Consider the following 22,899-nt stretch of genomic DNA (forward strand, 5'->3'; position numbering starts at 1 on the left):
ACTGTAAAGGATTTACATAGGAAAAACAGTGCCAGTTTGAATGAGATCTTTAAAAATGCTTATCCAGATGGTTTACCAATGTAGTTGGACTGTGCCCTTTCTGAAAAGACTGCAACAAAACGGGAAGGGGGCAGACCTAGAAACAGCATTATTATTAGAGAGCCTAAGCACCAAGAAGCAGTGGAGCTCTGCAGGTAGGTTGCTAGAAACAGAAGCTGCTTATGAGGAATGTTTCATTAACAGCTGCCATAGCCAGCTTGGTGTAGTGGTTAGCAGCGCAGACTTCTAATCTGGCAAGCTGGGTTTGATTCCTCGCTCACCCACTTGCAGCCATTTGGGTGACCTTGGGCTCACCACAGCACTGATAAAGCTGTTCTGACTGAGCAGTAATATCAGGGTGTCTGTTGTGGGGAGAGGAAAGGGAAGGAGATTGAAAGCCACTTTGAGACTCCTTCGGGTACAAAAAAGTTGACATAAAAGAACCAAATCTTCTTCAAATGAAGATCCTTGTAATCTGTCAACTTGCCACACCTACTTGCTTGCCTCAGAGATATCCTGACACTGGCTTACATGTAATTTTAATAGATATCTCAAAAAAAAATGCAGAATTTACATTATTAGCCCGAAAAATAAACTAACAAAAAAAGGCAAAGCAAAAAAGGAGGTATTTGGTATTCAGTACACTGTCTTTTTTTTGGAGCCTCTTGTGGCGCAGAGTGGTAAGGCAGCAGAAATGCCGTCTGAAGCTGTCTGCCCATGAGGCTGGGAGTTCGATCCCAGCAGCCGGCTCAAGGTTGACTCAGCCTTCCATCCTTCCGAGGTCGGTAAAATGAGTACCCAGCTTGCTGGGGGGTAAACGGTAATGACTGGGGAAGGCACTGGCAAGGCCACCCTGTATTGAGTCTGCCATGAAAATGCTAGAGGGCGTCACCCCAAGAGTCAGACATGACCCAGTGCTTGCACAGGGGATACCTTTACCTTTTTACACTGTCTTTCCTGCCCAAGTGGATACTATGGGGAATTGATATTTATTAACCCTGGAAGATTACCTTGGTCAACTCCTGTAATTTCAAGATATCTGTTTTGCTGCCTCCATTAATTATTCGGTATCTTTCCTCTGCAACATCCTCATCATCATCCTCAGCAGGCTTCAGGGTAGTCTGAGGCAGCCTGACAAAACCAGACTGCACAAATTAATAATGTTTGAACGGCAGCATAATTCAAAAATCACAAATGTGGTACTTCCCCAGTCAGATAATTCTACATGTTAATACTAATTAATTTCATAGTCATAATACATCTAAAGTCTGAGGAGTTTTCAACATACCCGCTTGTAGAGAATAAATCATGTTCCATCAGAAGAGTGAGAAGAAAATAGGCAGCCCCTTCCACTGCCAGAGCAAGCATGTTCTTTCCAGCAAAATTCCAATGAAATGGATTCAAAACACGCTCTTCTCCTTAAGAGATGAAACCAATCCAAAATCAAGCTGATAAAGTTTTGTTCATCAGAATAAAAGTCATTAAAATAATTGACTTCAGGTGCAAGGATAATTCATTTCATAATTACTAAGCAAGCACTATGCAGTTTTCTGAAGTCTCGTAGTAAGGATATTTAACCATGTACCTTTTGAAAAGTGAAATTATGTTAATTCAGATATAGAAAGGAAAAGGAAAAGAAGTCAAAGGATACCCCAGACATCTGCTACTTTATTTTCCCATACATCTGGGTTCATCTTTAAGGTTGTATAAGACATTTCTAAAACACTGCACAAAGAGCTTAAAATTTAAAGAGCAAGACAGAGAAACCAATGAAGGAAGGAGAGCATGACAAAAGAGGCAGAGGTAAAAGGAAAATGATGTGTAAATGCTGCTATGCATACTAAATTTAGAGTGATAGATTGAAAAGGTCACGGGATGCATAAATATTTTTATATTGTTTTACATTTAAAGAACGTAAAAAAAAAATAAGGATCCTTATATTTGGGATTAGGGTTAGTTTAGGTAAGGTTCAAGTTAGGGAGTGGTTAGTTATAGAGGGGACATTAAGGCTAGAGAAGTGTTAGAGTGATGATTAGGAAAGGCCATGGGATGTATAAATATTTCTTTACATTATTATAAATGTAAAAAAAATATATCCAAAAGTATGGATCCCTATTGGGTTAGCTTAGGTATGGTTCAGGTTGGGGAGTGGTTAGTCTTAGAGAGAGCATTATGGCTTGGGAAGAGTTAGAGCTGCCTTTTTCAAGCTTTTGACCATTGAGGAGCCCTTGAAATGATTTTTCAGGTTTCAAGGACCACTGGAAGTAATATCAGCTGGCCAGACCTCTGTGCCACACCACCATTAGTTGGATGTCACCAGAAGTTATATCACCATCTGCAATAACAGGCAGTCCTGAGGAGAACGGAGGCAGTTTAAGGTGGGAGCAGGCATCCAGGCTCCACCCCCTCCCAGGCACAGAAACCATGAGAGAACTCATGCCCTGGAGAGGAGAGGAGGAGTGATGGAAGCAGATGAAATGCCACAGACCCCCCTCCAGAGCTTCCCTGGACCCTTGGGCATCCATGGATCCCTGGCTAGGAATCCATGATGTACATATTTCATATTGTCTGTTTTGACTATGTCAATAATTCTGTAGGTTCTCAGGTAGAGAAAGGTCTTTCTGAATGCCTGCTACCCAAGATATTTTAGCTGGTGATACCAGGGACTGGGATCTTCTGCACACAATGTATGTAGTCTTCCAACAAACCACCACCCTCCCTGGGTGCCAAAATAATTTACTTTCTTAACTTATGCAGGAAGTTTGTAAACTAGTTGCTCCTACATCTGTCACATCAAAGAGGAGGGCAAAGTATGTTGTAGGGATTAAGAATGGTGGACTCCAATATGAAGAACTTGGTTTGATTCCCCACTTCCCCACAAAAAAGCCTGTTGGGTTTCCTTGGGCCAGTCACAGGTATCTCAAAATTCCCTCAGTCCCACCTACCTCACAAGGTGCCTGTTGTGGGGAGAGGATGGGGAGGCAATTTTAATTCACGTTGAGACTCCTCAGGAAAGAGAAAAGCAGGCCATGACAACAACAATTCTTCAAAATAACTAAAAGCATCTATCTCTAGATTGCAAAAAGACTGACTACAGAAGTCAATCTACCATATACTTAGTCGCATTTTTAATGTTCTTACCAAATCGAGCATATACATCAGTTACAGCTTGGTTCATAGCCAGATCAATGAGTCCACGGCCCAGGCAGAAATGAGGAAAAACTAGGAGAATGTTTTTCAATATTTTGTTGAATTTCAGCAAAGACTGCAAGAGACAAGAAAACATATTTGCTAATAAAGCTCAGTTATAACAGAATCCTCTATAATTTATGGAATCATTCTGAAGTTAAACTGAAAGACTACACAACTCTTACCTACTAGCTTTCAATAATGAGTGAAAACTCATGTATTGATTGCTCTGCCCTTGAGGCCATAAAGTGTGCAAAAGAGGCACATCTAGATGGCAGAAGGGCCCTGTCCAACTGCACAAAGGAGAGGTGAAATGAGCTACAAAGGGGACTACTCCTTCTGCATCATTTCTTAAACTTCAGAGTTTCTATAAAGCCTTATGCCAAAGTCCACTAGTGCAGGCATACCAAAATGCTTTCTATGAATTTCACTGCTGACTGTTACAACTGTGTAACAGTTAACTGGCTGGCCCCTACGTGAATGACACAAAACTGACAGGCCAAGCAGGGTCACCTTGGTATTCAGAAAAACATATGATAAGAAAAATCCTTTTGAAAAGCACAATTAAGGCTTGAAAAGAGAAAGAATTTGAGAACAGCTAAATGTCAGTTAAAGGGGAAACAGGTGAAAATCTAACAGATTAATTCGCAGAATTTTGGAGGGGAGTGCAGATTTCCAAATTATTCCTTCTTCCTATGGATTCTTTGTGGGTTCCCAAGCCCATCATTGTCTGGCTCCTGAATGGACGATGAAAACTGAAAAATCAGGCATCTGTTTCCACATTCTTAGAGGCCTTCCATGCTTGTAGACAAATATGACTTTGAAAATTAACCAAACAAAAAAGGAAAACCCAGATTGATAAGAATTGAATGTTGAGCAATGGAATGGAATGAAATTGAATACAGAGAGCAGCTGAGTTAAAGTGAAAGGGGTGTGTGTGTCAGCCTTTTGACATTTTATAATCTATTCAATCTTTTGAAATATCACAGAACCTAGAAATTATGGGGAAGGGGTTTCCAAACTGTGCCTTCTCTCTTGATTCCTTGGAAGCCCCAAGTTGCTTCTACCAAACTCTACTTTGCTTAAAATTGACTGAGCAGGCATCCGTGGAAACCACTCTCTGGATTGTGATTAAAAGTAAAGTATTCTTGTGATGTTAAACCGTCTGAAGAAGAGCCACTTACCAGATTGTTTTCAAAGAGCTCCAGGATAAATGTAATGGCACTACAGTTAATACCAATGAAGAGGTTAATGCAAGACAAGGCAACATAGGCTGTGCTGGGAATATTGAAGAAGAAGGATGCTGGGTACATCATTGGAATTATGGCCCACCTGCAGGCAAAAGCCAGGGAGGAAAATCAGTACCCCCCTGCATTGTTTTCCTGTGATGACCAAAATGTGGTTCTGATGGGTACAAACCTTTTCTTAAGAATGGTAACATAGATAAGAAAGCATTTTTCACCTGGATTGATTTCCAATAACACATGCTTCCTCACTTCAGTATTATACATTTTACTGGTTTCTTTCAGATTAAGAAGACTCGAATCAATACATGAAGCTTTGGTACACCCAACAGCATGAGCAGGTTGGTGTTTCCTATGGTGTCCAAACAACTATTGCTCTGCCATAGCCAAGGTATCTTCTCACATCATTTGTCTGAGCTAGGTGGCAAGAGATCCAAATAACAGGCTGGCAGAGTTATTGATGCAATTTTGCTGTAGTAGTAAAGAATCAGTACTAAAGAATCTTCCATGCCACACCATTTGCTTGACACAATGCAGTGATTGCCATTTTATATCCCATATAAGTCTACTCTGAGGAATTGCTGTATCACAGTTCTGTGTTATTCCCATGAGTTTGTCTTTTTCTGAACCTCCACACAACTAAATCACTATTCATTTAATTGATTTATTATGGGGTTTTTAGGCTGCCCCTCTCAGGGCAGCTCCATCATTAAAATCATGTATGTATATATTTAGATGTTTTAAAAATATATAAAACTGGTTTCAAGATCCCTAAAGGTTCCTAAAAAGGTGAGATAAGCCATTCTGCCACAAAACTCCCCATAAGCCTGAGGTCAAGGAGGTCCAAATTAAAATTATAATTCCCTGATTAAGATGGTGGAGGCCAGATGCAGGCAGTGGGGCCATTTATTGATGTCACCAGATACTGGCTTTGACCTCAGTTAAAGGTCTGGTGGAAGAGCACAATTGTACGGGCCCTTTGGAACTTTGACAGGGCCCGGATTTCTGTTGGCAGCTCATTTTACCAGTCTGGAACTGGGGACAAAATAACCCTGGCTCAGCTTGAGGTCAGCCATACTTCTTTGGTGCCAGGGACCATGAGCAAATTGGCATTCACTGAGCAAAATTGCTCTCCAGTGGACATACTCAGATGTGGCCCCTCAGACTGCGCAAGGGCTTAAAGATCAAAACCAGCACTTTAAACCTAATCCAGCTGGCAACCAGAGCAGCTGCTGGAGGACTAGTCAAATGTGAGCTCTCCCATGGAGTCCTAGTAAGGACCCAGGCAGCGACATTCTGGACCAGTTGTAATTTCTGGATTTACTTATATTGGGATTTATACTCTGCCCTTCCTAGCAAGCTGCCTCAGGGCAGGTTACATCATTTAAAAATCATATAAGTTATATACAGCTTTATCCATAAATAACTTTAACTTTAAAATCTTTAAAATGAACATCTAAATCTAAAAATGAACATACTCGCTAATTTGCCATCAGACATCATTGTCTTCAATTTCTGGTTTTGGTGTGTATGTACAGCCATATAGAGGGAGTCCATCAATGTTTTAATTCCAGTTGTCATGATGTTCATTGGCCCCAATCAAATGCCTAGCAGAAGAGCTCCATCTTGCAGGGCCTCTGAAAACCTGAGCTAGCTCTTGGAGGGCCCACAGCTGTTCCAGGAGTTCATTCCAGCAGGTTGGGTCCAGGACTGAAAAAGCTCTGGCCCTGGTTGAGGCCAAACATACTTTTCTAGGGCCAGGGATCACTAGTTTCTTGGAATTGGATGATCATAATAACCCTTGGGAGATTATAGTTAGCTAAGCAGTCCCTTAGATCCACTGGGCCCAGACCACGTATGGCCTTAAAGGTTAACACCAGTACCTTAAAGCGAATCTAGAATTCAATTGGGACCCAGTGCAGCTGCCTCAGGACAGTCATATGCAAGCCCTCCATGGTGTTCAAGTGAGGACTCAGGCAGCTGCATTTTGCAGGTTCCAGAGCAGCGTCAAGGGAAGGCCTGTGTAGAGCATGTTACAGAAATCTAATCTATAGGTGACCATCACATGGCTCACTGTGGCTAGGTGTTCTGGAGCAAGATAGGATGGTACTATCTTTACCTGGCGAAGATGGTAAAATGTCAGTTGAGCTACCTGTGCCTCCATTGACAAAGAGACATCAAAGATCACACCCAAATCCCTAGCTGATAGTGCTGCATGCTGTCTAAGCAGGGTAGTCAGCCTTCTTTGTCCTACACAACCACAGGATTTCCATCTTGGAGGGGGTGAGTTTAAAACAACTCTGCTTAAGCTAACTCGTCATGGCTTCCATGCATCTGGAAAATGTTTCTGGGGAAGGATTCGACTGGCCGGCCATTAGGAAGTAGAGTTGGGTATCATTAGCATATTGATGACATCCCAGACATCCCAGATGACATCCCAGCCGACCTTGCGTGCGTAACTGAGACCTGGGCGAGGGGTGGCGAAACAGTCGCCTTAAAGGAACTTGCCCCCCCAGGGTTTGCGGTCCTGCACCAATCCCGGGTCCATAGGAGGGGAGGGGGGGTGGCAATCTTGGTCCGGGAGGATTTCTCCTGCAGGGCTCTCCCGGCCCCAGACATCAGGGTAGTGGAGTCCGTCGGTATTGGGTTGGACTCGGTCGAGAGCTTGGCCATCTGGTTGGTATACCGTCTGCCCAACGCCCAACCAGATGTCCTGCCAAGCCTGCTGGAGGCGGCGGCCGCCTGGGCCTTGCAGTACCCCAGGCTTATAATCTTGGGGGACTTCAATGTCCATGCGGACGCGCTGCTCGGACCTAGTGTCTGCCATGGCGACGCTGGGGCTCTCGCAATTTGTTGCTGGGCCCACCCATCAGGCCGGCCACACCCTCGACCTGAACTTTGGGGCAGGGATAGAGGTGGTTCTGGATACAGCTTTGGCCGTACCATGGTCAGACCACTATGCCCTGCGGGCTCGGATCAAGACCCCACCCCCTCCCCAGTTGGGCGGCGGGCGCATTTTTGCCCGCCCAAGGAGACTCATGGATCCAATTGGTTTCCAGAATGCTCTGCAGGACCCGAAACCTCCCGGCATCTTGTTAGCGGCCATGGTGGAGGACTGGCAGTCCCGCCTGTCGGCTGCTATAGACGAGATTGCTCCTAGACGTCTTCTCTGCCCTCAACTCAAACGGGCACCCTGGTATACTGGGGAGCTCCGGGAGAAGAAGAGGGAATTGAGACGACTAGAGCGAGTGTGGCGGAAGGCCCGTGACAAGGCTACAAGAACATCTCATTGCACGTTTATGAGGGCGTATGAGATGGCAGTGAAAGCGGCTAAACGTGACTTCTTTGCCACGGAAATTGCATCCGCTAGCTCTCGCCCAGCTCAACTATTTAGGGTTGTTAGATCTCTTACCGCCCTGGAAGATGGGCGCCAAAATAGTAGGAATTTGACCATCAGCTGTGAGGCATTTGCGAGCCATTTCGCGGATAAAGTCTTGTCGCTCCGCCACTCCCTTCCAGCTACAGTTAATACAGTTAATGAACTAGAGGCCCGTTGGCTGCCTTTGGAGGTAATGTTTGATGGCTTCAGGCGGCTCTCTTTATCCGAAGTGGACGGGTTGCTGGGGAGGATGAGGGCTACCACCTGCCCCCTTGATCCCTGTCCGTCTTGGCTCCTTAAGGGGGGGGATGGACGGATAGGTGAGCAGCTCAGGGATATTGTTAACTGCTCTCTCCAGTTGGGGGAGTTTCCTGAGGTGCTGAAGGAGGCGATGGTGTGCCCTCTCCTCAAGAAGCCATCCCTGGACCCACATGACCCTGCAAGCTACCGCCCAGTAGCGCATTTAGCGTTCCTGGGTAAGGTGGTGGAAAGGGCTGCGGCGGACCAGCTCCTAGCATTCCTGGAAGATACTTCGGCACTCGATCCATACCAGTCTGGCTTCCGCCCTGGTCATGGGGTGGAGACTGTGTTGGTCTCCTTGTTGGATGACCTCCGTCGCCAGCTTGACCGAGGTGGCTCTGCTGTGCTAGTTCTTTTAGATCTGTTGGCCGCGTTCAACGTGGTCGATCACGAGCTGCTAGCGAGCCGCCTTGCTGGTACGGGGATAAGGGGTACAGCGTTACGCTGGATACGCTCCTTCCTCCAAAACCGGACACAGAGGGTAGCCGTGGGAGAGGAAGTATCGGGCCCTTACCGGCTCCCTTGTGGGGTCCCACAGGGCTCAGTGCTCTCTCCTACATTATTTAACATCTTTATGCACCCTCTGGCTCAACTGGTACGGAGCTATGGGCTGGGTTGCCACCAGTATGCTGATGACACCCAGCTCTTTCTCCTCATGGATGGCCACCCGGACTCCCCCCCAGATCCATTTGCCAGATGTTTGGAAGCCGTAGCTGGATGGCTCGAGCAGAGTCGCCTGAAACTCAACCCCTCCAAGATGGAGGTTCTGTGGTTGGGCCGTAGGGGGGCAGATCAGGAAGCGCGCTTACCCTTTCTGGCCGGGACGCAACTTAATATCGCATCTCAGGCCAGGAATTTAGGGGTGACCATTGATGCCTCACTAACACTCGAGGCACAGGTTAAACAGGTAGCTAGCCGGGCATTTTTCTATCTTCGCCAGGCTCGGCTACTAGCGCCCTATCTGTCCTCCGAACACCTGGCCGCAGTGATCCATGCGACGGTCACCTCTAGACTAGATTTCTGTAACTCGCTCTACACCAGCCTGCCTCTGGGCTTGATCCGGAAACTGCAACTTGTCCAAAATGCGGCTGCTAGAGTCCTCACAGCTACACCATGGAGGGCTCACATCCAGCCAGTTCTGGGGCAGCTGCATTGGTTACCGGTCACCTTCCGGATCAGGTTCAAGGTTTTGGTTTTGACCTTTAAGGCCATCCGTGGTCTAGGCCCAGCATATATGAGGGACCACCTTTTGCCCTATATCCCCCGCAGGGCTTTACGCTCTGCGGGGGCTAACCTACTGGTCGTTCCTGGCCCCAAGGAAGCCCGCCTGGCCTTGACTAGGGCCAGGGCCTTTTCGGTCCTGGCCCCAACCTGGTGGAATGAGCTCCCAGAAGAGCTGAGGGCCCTGCGGGAATTACCAGCATTCCGCAGGGCCTGTAAGACGGAGCTCTTCCGCCAGGCTTATAACTGAGGCCGGGCGGAAAGAAGATCAGCCCCCCCCTCACAAACTGGCGGTAGAGAGCATCACCCCCCTGCCGTAGATGAGGATGCGGAGAGCAAATGAGTAGATTACGCCATCGCTGTTACAATTACTGTAAATTATTGGTTTTTATTGTCATTTTATGGTTTTAGGGGATGGGGTTATGTAAGCCGCCTCGAGCCTTCGGGGGGAGGCGGGGTATAAATATAATAATAATAATAATAATAATAATAATAATAATAATAATAATAATAATAATAATAATAATAATAATAATAATAATAAAAAACCCTGAACTAACTGGGCTAGAGGATGCATGAAGACGCTAAATAAGTTGGGAGAGAGGACTGTGCCTTGTGGTACTCCACAAGGGAGCTGGCAGCTCTCTCCCATTGTTACCCTCTGTTTGCAGCCCCAAAGATCAGCCATTGAAGGGCTGTCCCCTGTATGCTAGCTACACTGAGGCAGTGAGCAAGAAGGTTGTAATCTACCACTGAATACTGCCATGAGGTTTAACAATACCAGCAGTGCCGACCCCCCTCTGCCCAGTTGTCGTCGGAGGTCATCCATCAGGATAACCAGTGTCAAGGTTAAGGGAAAGCCCACATAAAGTTAATTTCAGTAGTCTAATCTGGAGGTGACTGTCACATGGATCACTATCTGTTCTAGGGCCAAATAGGGTATTAGTAGCATGTTCAGCACATTTGAATAGCAGCCTATACAATGGTCTCAGTGGAAATTAATGAAATATCTAAATTACTTACCCATACAGAAGTAGCAAAGTTATAAGTGCAGGGAGGTTGCTTGGAGATGTGTAAGCTTTCTTTTCAAAACCAATGAATATTGCAATTACTAGGGCAGCACTCACAATATAATTTACCTAGCAGGGAAAATAGAAAGGCCAATGAAATGCAAGTTTGAATCCATTTGGAACATTTGGAAAGGGTCATCATTGATCACCCAAGAGGAAGTGCTGGGGATTGAGGGACCTGGTGTTAAAAGGGCATATGCAATGGGGGAATTACATAAAATTGAGAGAAAACACTTGCTGGAGCCAAGTCTGTATGGCTCACTTCTGAGAAATGATTCTGCAGCATGGAGAAAGAAAGAGCAAAAGAACAACTAATCTTTTGTAAAACAGTACAATACTCAATCATTAGCTTTGGGAGAAAGAAGAGGTTCTAGTTAAAGTATTTAAAATACCTCTATCCTTCTTCTCCAAAATATCTTTTCTTAAGTTATGACAACACCCATTTGTAACTAGCCTCTCTTTAATGAATTAGGAAGCAACCTAAGAGATAACCCTTAGCAAAAAACAGAAATAGTCCCATTAGCATGTTTTGTCTATATTGAAAAACATAGATTCTTAGGAGGCACACTTAGGTAAGTAGTGGAGGAAAAATGGCATTATATAATAGGTGAAGTAGTGGAGTACATGTTCAGTTCCTGCTTGCTCCAGTTAGAGCTGAGAGCTGGAGAACCATTGCCCATTGGCGATGTGGATTAAATGGAACAAGGCAGCTTTGTATGTTCAACTGTGTAAAGTACTAGAAGAAGGTTATATTGCTTCAGTATGAATTACAGGTCACAAGAATCAGGTAGTTCCAATTAATGAAAAAGAGCTGGGGAATTTGTTGGTACAAGCCATTCTGGTGAGGCTTTATAATGGTTTTACTTTATAATGGTTTTCCTCTATCACATTTACAGCCTACTCACTATGTCCCAAAGGAAATTGGTGAACCAGTAGATGATAGGGCTCACACCACTGACAAACTGGAGATGTTTGGCTTTCGTCACCCGTTCTTGGATCAGGTATAAAAGAAAGCTTGCTGGGATGAAGGACATGGCAAAAATCACACAGATGGAAACAACAGCATCTACTGAGGTGGTCAGCCTGCAATAGGAAAAGCAGAAAGCAGAGGGACAGACGATGAGCAAGGAATGACAGTCACAAATCTCCCTATTGAGATCATTCCTGGGTTTGGAGTCTGGTGAGAAAAAAAATAGAAACCTCCAATGATGAGGGACATTTGTAGTGGAGAAAAGTTTGACACTCTGCCTCCCCCCTAGCATTTCTCACCTACAAATATCCCCTCCAGCCACTGCCCCAGGAGAAAAAACTGGTACCTTGTAATGTTAGCTCTATCCCTTAGAAACATAAAATTCAAGAAATGTTGCTTTACAAGTAAGCTACCAAGGATAAAGACACAAAGCCATTACTCAAGGTGAGCAAAACTGAATAGAACAGTGTAGGCTACAACACAAACCATACACCTTAATTATACCCAGAAAATAAGAAAGGCACTCTGCTTACACAGTGACTTCAGAGAGCTGCTCCTTTGTGAGATTCAGGGGGTGGTTGATGGCAGTTATCCCATATAGCTCAGGGTCCTTGCTTTTATGGAGATTGGCTCGTAGGACTGCATTGTTGGCGATGTTGAGAAAACTGACCATGGCATGCCAACCTTTGTTGTTAAACCATACCTGGAAGAGCAAACATCATACCAGCACCTTGATGAAGTTGATGACATGCACAACGTATGCTTATTTCAGTATCTATTTCTTGTTTATATGACTATAAGTGGAAATTTACTTAGAGGTATGTGCATTATAGCAGTTTCTTCACGTGTATCTGAAAAAGGGACAGCATATAGTTCTTGAAACAAAATAATATTCTAGAGAAGCTAGGAAGAATATGATGGGTCTATTTGACCTGTAGAAAGGCATAATTGTTTTCAGTGCAGCAGATAGATGATACCAGGGGCTCATAAGATGGAAAAATCTGCAGAGATTCTAATAGAGTTCTCCTATTTCATATTTTAACACTGTCATATCAATGACAAGTACCATCTTTGTTCTTATCTCCAAGTTTTCTTGTAGCAAAAGATTATCTTTTTAGTTTTAGACAATATAGGAAGCAAGGTAATATTTTTTCAGTCTTGCTATTGTCTCTTAACTAAATATCCCAGGATACTTGGTATCAGAAACATAAGAAGAATAATTCATAATACCTTAATATTGTCTTCAGTTTCCATGTGTTTTAGAAAATCTTCCATTTCTTCAGCAACAGCTATTGATGCTTCCCCCTGGATAACAAAAAGACAATGCCACGTAAGTATAAATAAGTCATTACTTTTGGTATGAAGAAATTGTCTATAGCCTCCTCCCACAAAATAAGATTGAACACTGACCAGAAGAACATAAGAGGTGTCCAGCTGAATCATCATCAATAATTTGATGTATATACCGCCCTCGCCATCAGGCTCAGGGCAGTCATGATACACATTCTGATAAAAACCTTATACCAGTGGTTCTCAACCTGGAGGTCGAGACCCCTTTGGGGGTAGAATGACCCTTTCACAGGGGTTGCGGCAGAGTGAGTAGCTTGGACGGGGGGGGGCACTGCCACTGTTGCTGCTCCTCCTGAAAGCGCCTGCGCTCAGCTGCCAGCTGCTCCAGCAGCACCCCCGGAAAAAAACCCAATGTATATACAATCATGAATAATGGATCTTCACACCATTGGTGAGTTCCGGTTTAATTTCTGTGAAAGAACACTTGCATAATTTTATGGTTGGGGGTCACCACAACATGAGGAACTGTATTAAAGGGAAGGTTGAGAACAGAGGTTCCCATATAATGGATGGACTACAAACAATGCTTGCTTACCGCTGTTATATTCATCATTTGACCAAGATCTCTGAGAAAACGAACTATTTCCTTTCCAGTGATATGAAGAACTGGGAGTTTCCCTCCAATGGAGATTCCTCCATATCTAAACACAACAAGACCACATCGTAATTCATCAGTTATGGAGTACTACACTGCTCATTTAAGAAAATATAAAAATATTAAATATTTAAAAATGAGCTTCTCTTTAAAAAAGGGAAGCAGACATCTATCACAAATATATTTATTTTATTGATTTTGGACTAAGTTTTTTGTTTCAGAGATCTCAAGATTAATTTATGCATAACAGAATTTGTACAGAACAGCAATCAAGGGCAGAAGTAACTTTTGATATGAAAATATATTACAGAATAGTATGATTCTATCATGTAAGGATGTGGCTTTAAGAATTCACTGCTACAGATCTCCCAGTTTCTGTAGTAAAAATATATAACAATGACAATTTCATTTTAAAGAAGTATTTCAACAGTGAATAAGGAACATGAAAGATCATACTATATTATCTGAAACACTGGATACGTTCCTATTAAAAAAAACAATGGAATATTGTATGTTCTCTAAATTTACACAATAGTAAAGGTAAAGGTATCCCCTGTGCAAGCACCAGGTCATGTCTGACCCTTGGGGTGACGCCCTCTAGCGTTTTCATGGCAGACTCAATACGGGGTGGTTTGCCAGCGCCTTCCCCAGTCATTACCGTTTACCCCCCAGCAAGCTGGGTACTCATTTTACCGACCTCGGAAGGATGGAAGGCTGAGTCAACCTTGAGCCGGCTGCTGGGATTCAACTCCCAGACTCATGGGCAGAGCTTTCAGACTGCATGACTGCTGCCTTACCACTCTGTGCCACAACAGGCTCTTTACACAATAGTATTCATTGCATAAAGTATGAATGAATGTAATTACCTCTGATCATGCAAGTATTTTACTCTAGGGCACTTGTTAAAAATACAATTTATGAATGCTTATATTAGGAGTTTTTGAGTATTTGTGACTTTATTTTGGTTTTAACTGGAATGTTTTTAACTATTAAGATGCCTTAATAGAATGTTTAAATAAATACATAGATATGCTGCATAGCTGTCTGTAACCCACCACCTATAACCTTAGGCAGAACACCAATTGTTTAGCCATATCAAGCTATCAGTCATTCCTTCCTCATTTGGGTTCAAGTCTTTAACCGCCAAAATTCAATAGAAGATGTACAGCATGTTAGAACAGGGTCCTCTTACCTTCGCTCATTAACCCAGTATTTGCTCTTCAAACTGCAGCAAAGAAAAAAAATATCAACATTACAATATTCTTTATCATTCCAAATCAATGCTGGTTCATTCAGACACAACAGTCTAGGTCAAAGAGAACTGTTGAATCACCTATATCTGGGGGTGTTGTGTTTATTTGTTTTTGCTGACCAAAACTTAAGGCAAGAATTATAAAACTTAGTCAGATTGCTAGTGGATGCAAGGGAGAGATGGGGTGGAGGGCTGGAACAAGCCAATTGACAGCACAAAACCTATTCATGAATTTTACAGTGAACCACTGTGAGTCCGAATGGAATGCAGTGGTATATAAATAAACAAACAAACAAACAAACAAATAAATAAAATCAATCTCAAGCACAATGAAAAACCATGTGGAACAGCAGCGTTCATCTTTGGAGGTCAGCTAGTATCTTGAAAATCTGGATTACTGATGCTGGTTCCAAGTGCCAGTTCCCAGCAAAATACTTCATAATTGCCAATGAGTAGTGGTTTCCTTCACTGCGCTAATGGAGAACTGAGCAGGAGATTCTATATTCACAAGAGATAATTGCAAAAATTTGTTCAGACTGTGAACTGACAGAGATTTGAATGACTGGAGGATCCAAACCTGCTTCTTATGAGGTTGGGATAGGTTTTCAGCAGAAAATCGGAAATATTTCGGTGTGTGAGATCCTGAAGAATGTCTGTGGTAGGCTGAACCCTCTGAAAGTCAAAGAAAGATACAATTTTAAAATATTTCAGTAATTCACTTTCATTATCAGAATCTGGCTGTTCAGAGTAGCAATGGCAGGAAAAAGCTGCATGAGTTGTAAAAAATGTGTTTTTACAATTTTGGTTTAAGTGAGAAATTGCTACTCCAGTTAAATGAGAGAAAAATCTTGTCTCCACTTCAGAGTAGAAACTGCTGGCATTTTTCTGTGGCTTGGACTTCATATCCAATGAAACAACAGAGATTTGCAATCTTATGCTGGGTCAGTTTCGCTGGAGTCTGTCAACCAATTTTTGAGCATTGATGAGCCTCATCCTAAAGATAAATGCAAGTGACATATAAAACCCAAGCAAAAGTATCTCCTGGCTTGGAGCCGTGCTTATAAAATCTGTAATTTTAGAATGCAGCCATGTGCACAGAGATCATTCAGCAGCTAGCAAATATGCTTAGGAAAACTGGCCATGTAGTGTGTGAATTAGACCACTGAGGGGCAGCATTAACCTTCCTTAAGAAAAAGGTGAGGCTGCCAGCCACCTTACCTGATGGTATTCTTGACCAGCCACCAAGGTGTGAGTTTTCTGGCATTTCTTTGTTTTTTAAAATCATAATGGAAAATGAAATCACAGTGCCCAACCTAGCAATTTGCCCAATACAGTCCCAGCATGAATCTCTGTTATAAAATCATTCAGTATCAATTATGGTTGCAAACTGTGACCTTTAATGGAGGCTTAATGGAATGTTATTTAGCTCCATGCCCTGAAAAGCTTCAGCTGCTTGTTTCCAGACACTGTCCTTATTAAAAGGATGGGACACTTTTCTCCAGGCCTTTTGACAACCTTGATATCAAAAGTTCTCTCATTCACCACAACAACTCTGGGAGGAAGGTCATCTTTATATCTATTTGATAGATGGGGAAATGGAGGCAAAAAGCTAACAACATGCCCCAAAGACTCTCCAGTGAATCCATTCAAGCTGAGAGTGAATTTGAACTCATAACTCCAAGTTACATTTTATTGACACACTGGATCAAATTCATGTTTTAAGTGTCCATTCCATTAGCTTGTTGCACAAAGTAGGACTGAGTACTGGGATCATTTTATTCTGTTTGCTTTCAAGAAATTCAGTAATATTCTCATAAGAATACCTAAAGCTAGATGAAACCCACTTAAAAGTACAAGGAGAAAGGAAAAAACCTCATCTCCTATGCTGACCTGGACTTTGAAAGTAGAGGCACAATGGAAATATTCCGAGCCCAGACTTAACAACACGCTGCATTTGCTTTTTGTCAAAGAAACCAACAGAGAAAAAGCTGTGTCATTGATTTGGCTGCAGGCATTCATTAACTCTGCCCCCCTTCATTAAGAAACTGTAAATAATAGGGCACTTTGCCACTTGTTAAGCAGTAAGGTAAATGTGCCAGTGGCTAAAGACTGTGGAAGCAAAAGTGATTGTGGTGCACAGCCAGGCCAGCTCAGCAAAAGCTCAGCCATATCGTTTCAATGGGTTCAAGGAATTAGAACAAAAATGCAAGCCTCTTACAATTCTTGTTTGTAAATAATATTTTGCTACTGCTAGAGAGAAAATTATAACACTGTGAGAACACTCCAAAACAGAAGGCAATTAGGCAGTGGTGAAAGTGAGTTAGATTTCCTACCAGTACTATCTCTTCTGCAGGGCTCCAAGCAGAAGATGGAAAGTAATACTTAGGCACTTTGTTATCAATGCACTGTACCAGCTTATTTATACCCCTGTAATTGACAGCTTCTTTTCAGTAGTTATTAAAATGTACTAAAAATGTGGGGTTCTGTTTTGCCCTTGTTTCCAGTGACCCACTTAGTGTCCTGGCCTGGTATGCCTCTGCTGCAATTACAGTGTAATTCTTTGCTTTGTACCGTGATGATACTGGAAAACCATTAAATCTTATTCTTTGACTAAGAAGCTCAGCAACATGCATAGAATTTTTACTTGTGATGTATTCCTCTGTATATCAATGGCCTGTCTATTTCCCAAGCTCATGTACGTTATACTGAATACCACAGAATCTTAGCTTCTTGTGAATTTCTGCTTTTATTTTCATGAAGAAAGAGCTAGAAGAAAACTGCATGCATTCCAGAGAAGCATCTGCAAGAGAAATTCAGGGGTCAAGTGTGACCTGCCTTGTGCATTTCTCTCCCCATTCATTCCTCTTATCTGTCCCCTATGAATATTACCTTCACCAAAATATTCCAAATTATATATCAAATAACAATTCAAATTTGAACACATTCAACAAATCATGCAATATGCACGACTGCTGCAAATGCAAAACTGGGGTGCGGAACTGACACAGTGTATGACTGTCCTTACTGTATGGAGACAGTAGCCTGTTTAATTATTACCCAGACTTTTCTATGTAGTGCAAACCAATTAGACAGCAGCCACAGGTTTTCAGACCAGTGAACAATGGCACCTAAGCACTGCACATTACTTGTGGGGGAGGAAGTCCTCCAGCTCCCAAAGGGCACTCAGGTAGCATAATAAGTTTCGCTTCTGTGCTACATTTGCAGGAGGGGGAGGGGTTCTCAGGGCTCCATTTGTTGGTGTGAAAAATGCTAGAGACATTAAAAGGAACAGTTGCCGTCTTCCAAGCTGCCGATGTACTAATGCAAGTGTAGTTCCTGTAACAGATAAAGAGAAAACAATTTCATTATCAAACTGGTCATGCTGGATCCCCAGATCTTTAACCTACATACATTCCTCACCTTCATTACAGCACTCAGAGTTGAAAGGAATGATTCCCAAACAGATCACAAACGCAAACGCAGCTTGATCTATCATAAAGGCTTTTAACCATACTTTCAGGGAGGTAATAAAGATTGTATTTGCAAACATTTGTATAAATATTTATACCTGACTTGAATCTTCTAGCAAAGAAAACTGTGTTTTTAATTTGGTGAAGATGCTAATAATTCTCCATTAAAGCTTCCTAGTTCCCCTCATGGAATGAATTGGGGTTACATGGGGTGATGGAATCGGTATTAAACCAGTTTGGTCATATCTAGAATACACTATGGAGCCAGTTTGGTGTAGTGGTTAGGAGTGCGGACTTCTAATCTGGCGAGCTGGGTTTGATTCTGCACTCCCCCACATGCAACCAGCTGGGTGACCTTGGGCTCAACACGGCACTGATAAAGCTGTTCTGACTGAGCAGTGATGTCAAGGCTCTCTCAGCCTCACCTCCCTCACAGGGTGTTTGTTGTGGGGAGAGGAAAGGGAAGGCGACTGTAAGCCACTTTGAGCCTCCTTCGGGTTAAGAAAAGCAGCATATAAGAACCAACTCTTCTTCTTCTTCTATCCAAAATTCTCATACAGCTTAAGCGCCTTGTCTGTTGCCATACAGCAAATGAGACCACTTAACTGGAACCAGGAGTGAGTGTAGCTTTTTGTCTGCTACAGGGAGAACTCAGATATCCTGGCAGGCAGTATAATTATTGTTCTTTTCCTATATATTTATATCCGTACAGCTTGTTCTTAATATTACTTTATCACCACTGTCTGCATATTAGAAACACTGGGGCTTGCATTAAACCCAGATCATGCATGGTTACAGAATCCCAGAAAGGCAGCTTGGTGTAGTGGCTAGGAGTGGGGACTTCTAATCTGGTGAGCCAGGTTTGATTCTGCTCTCCCCCACATGCAGCCAACTGGGTGACCTTGGGCTCGCCATGGCACTGATAAAACTGTTCAGACCGAGCTGTAATATCAGGGCTCTCTCACCCTCACCCACCTCACAGGGTGTCTGTTGTGGGGAGAGGAAAGGGAAAGCAAATGTAAGCCGCTTTGAGCCTCCTTCGGGGAAAGAAAAGCGGCATTTAAGAACCAACTCTTCTTTTTCAGAATGGCGTAATAGGCACGGTAATGGAAAACCACAAAGAGACCATCTTAAAACAGCCCCGCGGCGCCGCGGTACCGCGGACTAAATAAAAGAGTAAGGGCCCCGAAGACGGGCCCTGTCCGGGATGAGGAAGGGTGCCGATAGGCCCCTTCACCTGGACTGACCAGCGGAGGGCCCAATCAGGAGGCACTTTGCGCCTCCCGATTGGCCCCTCCGCTGGTCAGTCCACCCCCAAGCTGCCAATCAGCAGCTGCGCGCAGCGCAACTGCTGATTGGCTGCTTGCCCGGCCAACAACCAATTGGGAGGCGCGAAGCACCTCCCAACCCGCCCCACCCTCCACCAGAGCTTTCCTTCACTCCACGGCGGCCATTACTTTGCTGGCCGCCGAGAGCAAAGGTAGGCTCCCTGGCCCCTACTCTTTAAAACGCTCCCCAAGCCCCGGGGTAGGCGCGGATCGCCTTCCCCGGGGCTTGGAGAGCATTTTAAAACAGCACTGCTGCCATAAAACGCTCCCCAAGCCCTGGGGAAGGCGCGGATCACCTTCCCCGGGGCTTGGAGAGCGTTTTAAAACCTGCACGCTGCCTAAAAATGCTCCCCAAGCCCCGGGGCCTGGAGAGCGTTTTCCTACATGGGGGGGAGGGGAAGCAAACCCTCCCCTAGGGCCCGCTGTATTTTTTGGACAGCGGGCTCTACTGCTAGTATTCCATATTCCTGTTTTGCCCTTGGCTTGCTATATGATACTGGAAAAATAATTGTTCAAGGTTCACATCTGCTGGGAAAGACAATCCACTCTTGTTTCAAGACCTATCAATGAACACATGAAACTGCCTTACACTGAGCCAGATCACTGGTTATTCAAAATCAGTATTGCCCACTCTGACTTGGCCGTGGCTCTTCAGAGTCTCAGGCAGAGGTCTTTCACATTGTCTAGTGCCTGTTCCTTTTTACAGGAGATGGTGGGGACTGAACTTGATAGCTTCTGCATGCCAAGCAGATCTCTACCAATGAACCACAGCTCCCCCCTCCCTCTGTGATGCTCCCCTAAAAAGGAAACAAAGCGACTCACCGGAGGGGTTGGGTCTTCAAGCAGCGATTTCCAAACCCTGGCTTTTTCAAGAAGGCATCAGCAAGAGAAGCCATCTGCTCACTTCCAGGCCGCTCATTGCTAATGAGATTGCATGAGATTTAGGCTCTAAAGAGATGTTAAACTACAGAAGCAGCACAGGGGCAAAATGAATGGATTGCACAGATAGGGTGCAGTCATAGGGGAAGATAAGCATCCACTGCCCATAATAATACAATAACAAAAGAACCCCAGAATGTCAGCATCCAAAGGAAGCAAGTACCCGCCTCATGCAGATACAGACATGTATATTTATTTGCTGCTGAGGTTTTTAAAATGTCAAATACATCTAAACTGTCAAATACATCTAAACAGAATTCCTTTGTAAAAATTTTGGCAATCCCTCTTTCTTTTTATCCAGTTGCCTACGTCTTGTCAAGTAGTTCTCTATCAAGGTCTGGTTCACACAATTTCAACTCTGGAAATGCTGTATCAATGATGCCCACTTGTGGGACTCAATGCCACAGGGTGTAGTAATGGCTACTAGGTCAGATCGGACATATAATAGACAACAGGTCCCTTGATGGATATCAGCCATGATGGCAGTACAAATCTGACCAATGCTGATAAGGGCAACAAGGGCTCATTCTGCACATGTTGGATAATGCACTGGCAATGCACTTTTGCAAAAGGGGAACATCTGCTTCTAAAGTGCATTGAAAGTGCATTATCCAATGCATGCAGAATGAGGAGAGACTTTCTGCTCCTGCTGTGAGCCTTCCAGAACATCTGGATTGGCACACTGGGGGGGGGGAGATGCTGAAGCTGAATAATTTGGCTTAAATCATTTTTCTTATACACTAGAGCTGAAGGATCTTCACTGTTTGCTAGCATCAATAGTATGATATTTCCAGAACATGGCTACAATACTACTTAAGGCAGAAAGAAAATGCAAACATTCAGCAGGGTATGGAGTAGCCTCACAGTTTAGGAAAAAATGGGAACTACAGGCACTAACTGAGATCAGCCACACTTGATTTATATCAGAGTAAAGCAAGAAAAAACTAAAGCCCACTCAGCGATGTCATCACAAAATGCCATGTAAGAAGAATCTCTACTTTGAATCTCTACATGTTCTGACCTGAAGAACATGAACTGGTGTCCATAGATCCAGGGATGGAGAGTTAAACTGGGGTATTCCCCAAATGGTGGAATGAGGACCGTAAGGACCAGAGCCAGCAACACAAAGCCAGCAGGGAGAACAATCTGCAGGCAATGTGAAAAATATCAGCTAACTGCAGCACAGAATCCATGTGTACATTCAGATCTTACACACACACACACACACGGTGGGTCAGTAGGGCTGGAAATCTACTCTGGTCATACATCAAAGGGGACAGGCCTTTAGTGTCAAATCTGCTATTAATTCAAAATCCTTAGAACTTCAGATTTTATACTAAAAAGAGGCATATTCCCAAGGAGAAAATTAAAAGGAGGACAGTGTCTCCTAATGGTCAAAAGCCACAGGTAATCTGTATGGAATTTCAAGTGTTTGAGGAGTAAAACTTAATGTACCATTTTGCTCCTCATTCCACAACCATAATACGCTTCAGAATTAGGATTTCCTCTCTGCTATCATAATGTACTGCTTTCTTAATTGCAGGGGACTGCAGTCCTTGATAATAAGGTATACCATGTACAGAACTGACTGGGTGATTATGTACTAAGGTCTGAAATAGATGTGACATCTACCAAGTGACTGAAAGGGCTTAATTCTGACCAGGACTCCTACACAGGAGAGGCTTCAGTCTTTCCCCTACCTCATGCTGTTTTCGTGACTTAAAATGATCCCAGGGAATGGTTTATTTGTCCCACTGGGGTCTGCAAAGTGAAGTCACGTGATAGATGTTAAGTCTAGTTTGGGCCCAAGATCTTATGGGTTAATCTCAGATTAGGATAAGTGACCCCTAGCACACCTGATGAGCATTTTTGCTTGTCATGCTGGGCCAGTTCTCCAACCAAGGGAACTAAGGTGAGTTCTGGAGATGCTGATAGTGCCAGTGGGGCTGATCTTGCTGCCAACCAGTGCATCTGATCAAGTCCAACCCTCACCCTTCCCCTTTCCATTTGTTTTTCAGCACAACCAGGGTGATCACAGCTAGGCACTGCAGGGTTTTCTGGAACTCAGCAAGAAGGCTGCCTACACTGACTATAAGGAAAAACAACTTGAATGTGGGGAGTGGTTCATCAGATGATTCAGGCATATAACAGGGACAATTGGATCAATGACACAGGGATACTTACCCAGAAAAATTGGACATCATTGCATCTCAAACGTGGGGGGAAATATGTGAACATCATGAAAAAGGAAAGTCAGTGACTCTAATAAGTATATACCTGAGCAAAGAAGTCTTTAAGGCTACGAGTACTATGGTGAAATCGTTTGACGAGAAGTGCTTTCATCTGCTGAAGGATAAGCTGGCAACCTTTATTTTTCCTGGATCCTTTGCCTTCACTCCTGTCTTGTTTTGGAATCACAAGGGTTCGAGAAGTACCATTGCTTGCCAGAGGAGCTTGGTGGGCTTCCTCTTCTCGTCCAGCATTTACTTTTTCACCTGTGGAATTGTTCTCATGTGTGGCTCCTAGGCCTGGGAAGCAGAAGGACCAAGCTAA

General features: G+C 43.7%; 1 protein-coding gene and 1 long non-coding RNA gene across 4 annotated transcripts in view; one reads left to right on the forward strand and one right to left on the reverse strand.

Annotated features, from left to right (window-relative positions):
- ABCA4 (ATP binding cassette subfamily A member 4) overlaps nt 1-22,899 on the reverse strand; it is a 139,490-nt gene that overhangs the window by 11,194 nt on the left and 105,397 nt on the right. Inside the window, exons 28-42 of one of the 2 annotated variants that reach the window (XM_077332932.1) lie at nt 22,624-22,874; nt 21,368-21,492; nt 20,230-20,328; nt 17,756-17,945; nt 15,187-15,281; nt 14,550-14,582; nt 13,298-13,403; nt 12,643-12,717; nt 11,946-12,115; nt 11,348-11,525; nt 10,396-10,511; nt 4,413-4,560; nt 3,181-3,304; nt 1,328-1,457; nt 1,050-1,170 (exon numbers count right to left, since the gene is read on the reverse strand). In XM_077332932.1, coding sequence (XP_077189047.1) covers nt 1,050-1,170; nt 1,328-1,457; nt 3,181-3,304; nt 4,413-4,560; nt 10,396-10,511; nt 11,348-11,525; nt 11,946-12,115; nt 12,643-12,717; nt 13,298-13,403; nt 14,550-14,582; nt 15,187-15,281; nt 17,756-17,945; nt 20,230-20,328; nt 21,368-21,492; nt 22,624-22,874 — 1,961 coding nt within the window. The remainder of the gene's footprint in view (nt 1-1,049; nt 1,171-1,327; nt 1,458-3,180; nt 3,305-4,412; nt 4,561-10,395; nt 10,512-11,347; nt 11,526-11,945; nt 12,116-12,642; nt 12,718-13,297; nt 13,404-14,549; nt 14,583-15,186; nt 15,282-17,755; nt 17,946-20,229; nt 20,329-21,367; nt 21,493-22,623; nt 22,875-22,899) is intronic. The other variant, XM_077332933.1, reaches the window with a different exon arrangement.
- Nucleotides 165-17,198, forward strand: LOC143835401 (uncharacterized). 2 transcript variants are annotated; one of them, XR_013230125.1, is made up of 5 exons: nt 165-194; nt 4,758-4,813; nt 11,339-11,443; nt 12,660-12,742; nt 13,357-17,198. It is a non-coding gene; the product is annotated as an uncharacterized LOC143835401 (long non-coding RNA). The 2 variants fall into 2 exon arrangements; XR_013230124.1 differs by lacking the exon at nt 165-194 and having other exon boundaries at nt 4,650-4,813.

The sequence above is a fragment of the Paroedura picta genome, chromosome 4 (genome assembly GCF_049243985.1).
Source record: "Paroedura picta isolate Pp20150507F chromosome 4, Ppicta_v3.0, whole genome shotgun sequence".
NCBI lineage: Eukaryota > Metazoa > Chordata > Lepidosauria > Squamata > Gekkonidae > Paroedura > Paroedura picta.